Source organism: Puntigrus tetrazona, chromosome 4 (assembly GCF_018831695.1).
Source record: "Puntigrus tetrazona isolate hp1 chromosome 4, ASM1883169v1, whole genome shotgun sequence".
Classification (NCBI taxonomy): domain Eukaryota; kingdom Metazoa; phylum Chordata; class Actinopteri; order Cypriniformes; family Cyprinidae; genus Puntigrus; species Puntigrus tetrazona.
Window position 1 is genome coordinate 3,601,000 of NC_056702.1, and position 3,277 is coordinate 3,604,276.

The window sequence follows — 3,277 nt, forward strand, 5'->3', positions numbered from 1 at the left end:
AGAATAGAAAGATATGCTATAATGGTGCCCTGTAAAAGTGAGACAGATGATTATTTCTCAAATATTTAAACTTTTTTTTTAAGTTAGCATTTTATATGCGTACCCTATAAAGACACTGAACTTACTTTAATGGTTCCAGAGCTCCTTTCTTCATATTTGCATTCACAGCGTAAGCAGTATGCTTCCACATCTTTGCCTTCAACGGGCATCGGCTCCACCACATGAAGGCAATTACTGTGCAAATGATTGAATTTGAGAAGTTATGGATCAGTGAACAGAGAGTCACGGGGTTACTTTATTGCAGAATTTACCGTAGACTCGTATTAAGACTTGTAATTCATTTACCAGTCCTTCAAGGAAACGTTTTGATTGTAGATCTGCCCAGCAATTTCCTTATAAGGTGGACAGATACATTTGCACCTGATGTCTTCTGAATTCTGTGAAGTGACCACACAAACGCAAGCGCATATAAACGATGCTTTGGTCAGTTTAGAATCCACCTGACATAGTTTCCGATTACAAAAATGTTGATTTGTTCATTTATTATCAGGTATGTTTGTTTCGCAAAACACTGAGCATGCTAACGGCTAGTTAGCAATGCCAACAACACAACAGGTCCGCAACCAACATTAGAAAAAAAAATATATCGTTCAGATATTAAAACACGGTGATAAATATCACGTTTTACCTTAGCTTCTGATGTTTGTGCGGATAATATCAGCAGGAAATACATTAGCGATGAAAACGTCAACAGATTGACAGCGGTTCTTGAGGTCAATCGATGCATCCTTTTCGCTTCCGCTTAAGACAACGTCGTCAAATATTGGAGAGGGGTGTACCAAAATAACGAATAGATATTACATTAGCAATGTATGCAGGGACAATAATTCTTCTGTTCCAAATAAACGTCAACAAAGCAAAGCGTGAAGGCTGGACCCCGTTTGACACATCAGCTGACCATCAGCAGCCGGTCCGCGCTTTACCACTTCCCTCCGGAAACAAGTGGGTGGGAACCATTCTTCCGTAAGACCGAACAGCGTTAGCTTATGCTAATTTTTTTTATATGTAGGCGAATATGTCTCATTTTATACTTTTTATTCGTAAAACAATGTATTTTTCAGATTTATGGAACGATAAAAAGAGATATCATCTTCATGTTTTTGTTCAGGATTTAAATGTAATATGTCGAAATAATAATATTACTAATCTATTTTAACCTTGGGCGAATAAGACATAATTCCTGTTTTATGGGTTTAACATAGAAAAAGTTAAATTTATACAAGAACCCAAGATTTTTTGTTGTAAATCACTGATCTAGGCTATTGCAACTGTGTTGCATCTGATATAACAAAGACATTCTGAGTGTATTTCTTTATTTACACGTTAGATGTACAACCATAAAAATATAAACATTTAATTTACTCTGCATGTCATTAATGAGTAATCAATCCTACATCAAGAGCCTCTTAAACCAAAAATCAGTTTAGGTGATGGACATGTAATAGCAGTGAATGCAGAGAAACCGATAAGTAATATATCAAATGACCATAAATGTCTAACCAGTACCTGAAAATATTGTGTACATCTACGATTTCTTACTGGAAACAAATGACGAATACATATATGTCATGTATGAAGAAGGCTACAATGCAAAAAAAGAATACAATATAGTAACATGAGAGCTGATGCTAATTTTTTTTTACATAATGTACAACACATTCAAACTCACAAAAATAGCTTTAACTGCTTTAACTTCCTCTTAGTAGTTCTCTGAAGTTTCAAAATAATCTGGTCAAACATATTTTCACAAAAAATGGCAGATGAAATGACCTGTAATATATAACAAGCAATCAAGTTGCTCTTCTTTTTTGCTGACTATAATTCAGGCTGTAATTAATGTGTTTTTGTAACACATTCACTTCTGGGCAATAAAGGAATGAAACAGGAAGAATCTTTTTCTTGAAAGGTGGCAGTTCATGTTATAATTGTTAGAAAGGCAGCATTAAAATCCAATCACTGGAAAAACAGTTCATTTTCTTCAGGAGAAAAACATTCCAATGACGTATTTAGGAAAGTTTCTTGTGAGCTCTCATCTCATCAGGTCCAAGAAGTCGCCTTGAATCCGCATCCGTATGATGGCGGCCAAGAACATTCAGGAATACATTTGTTCCAGGTCAGTCATATAAAATTTGTCTCGAGCGCCAAATATTTATTCCATACAAGATTATTTCACAAAATTCAGGGGCGTAGGAATCTCAAAACTTTGGAGCGGAGAAATCTGATGAATGATTTTGGAAACATTTCTCTAGACTCTTGTGCAGTATAGTTAAAGAAGTTTTGCGGATGGGCCAGGACATCAAACAGGGCCTTCATAAGCTTCTTGTCCTGTAAAGTTAATTAGAAAACAATGGACTTCAAGTCAATTACAAAACACCAGCACAATATATTTTCCCATCTTCCACAGGGTGGCACTATTGTCTGTTTTTTACTACTAGGATCTGCACCGGCAACCACATTTTTGTACTTGCCTCATTTTAATGACTTACAATGTTAACAATCAAGTTACAATGAGACAAATGAATGTACTATACCTTAAGGATTTCTTGATGATTCTCAGAGGCATATAACCGTCCGTCCCTAACAATGTCCTCAATGAGCTCCTGATAGTCCTCTAAAAGAGGCCCAATACATAGCACGTAAATACTCAGCATGCTTTGAACACAAATCATACAATACAAACATGTCAGCAATTCATTTCTCACCATCGTACGTTACATATGGCACTTGGAAGCCTTTTCCACTGTTTCCTTCATTGGAGCGGAACTGGATCCAGAGTTTCTTGGAGCGGGAGGTGAAGGCGATGGGTCGCTCATACGTCTGGCAAGTCTCATAAGTCGTCACTGAATTGGGCAGAGCTGTGGGAACAGTAAAGAAACTTCTAAAGAACTCTTCAGTGGCTTATTCGAGATGAAGGAGAGCCTTAATGAGCCCATCGATGCGGCTCCTCCCCCCATTTCCTCACATGTGTATTCACAATCACCCTGCTGAGCCAATGCATTCAACACCAGATCACAGCCTTGCAAACACTCACAACTCTTCCGCATGACCAAATAGTCCCCACACTCGTCCTCAATAGGAAGGTAGATCTCAGGTACCACAACGAGGATTCTGCGCTTGGGAGGAGGGGTGATGGTCCAGGTGCATTCGATGTTGGCCGGGTAGTTGCCAGGGTAGTTGGGAGATTCGATATAGCCGGTGAATTCTCCCAGCTCTCCTC

General features: G+C 38.1%; 3 protein-coding genes across 3 annotated transcripts in view; 1 reads left to right on the plus strand and 2 right to left on the minus strand.

Annotated features, from left to right (window-relative positions):
- The window catches only part of LOC122342820 (kinesin-like protein KIF14), a 21,379-nt gene extending 21,372 nt beyond the window's left edge, over window positions 1-7 (plus strand). Inside the window, exon 20 of the mRNA XM_043236953.1 lies at window positions 3-7. Coding sequence (XP_043092888.1) covers window positions 3-7 — 5 coding nt within the window. The remainder of the gene's footprint in view (window positions 1-2) is intronic.
- On the minus strand, window positions 6-992 carry LOC122342822 (transmembrane protein 9B-like; the record flags this gene model as incomplete). The annotated part of the gene is made up of 4 exons (XM_043236954.1): window positions 689-992; window positions 346-437; window positions 126-234; window positions 6-29 (listed from the first exon to the last, which is right to left on the minus strand). Coding segments are annotated over exons 1-4 (324 nt in total), but the record flags the coding sequence as incomplete, so codon positions are not given.
- Window positions 993-1,356: 364 nt separating this feature from the next.
- LOC122342823 (signal peptide, CUB and EGF-like domain-containing protein 2) overlaps window positions 1,357-3,277 on the minus strand; it is a 16,012-nt gene continuing 14,091 nt past the window's right edge. Inside the window, exons 14-17 of the mRNA XM_043236955.1 lie at window positions 3,092-3,274; window positions 2,763-2,915; window positions 2,592-2,671; window positions 1,357-2,385 (exon numbers count right to left, since the gene is read on the minus strand). Of these exons, the coding sequence (XP_043092890.1) occupies window positions 2,239-2,385; window positions 2,592-2,671; window positions 2,763-2,915; window positions 3,092-3,274 (563 nt within the window). The 3' untranslated portion in view covers window positions 1,357-2,238. The remainder of the gene's footprint in view (window positions 2,386-2,591; window positions 2,672-2,762; window positions 2,916-3,091; window positions 3,275-3,277) is intronic.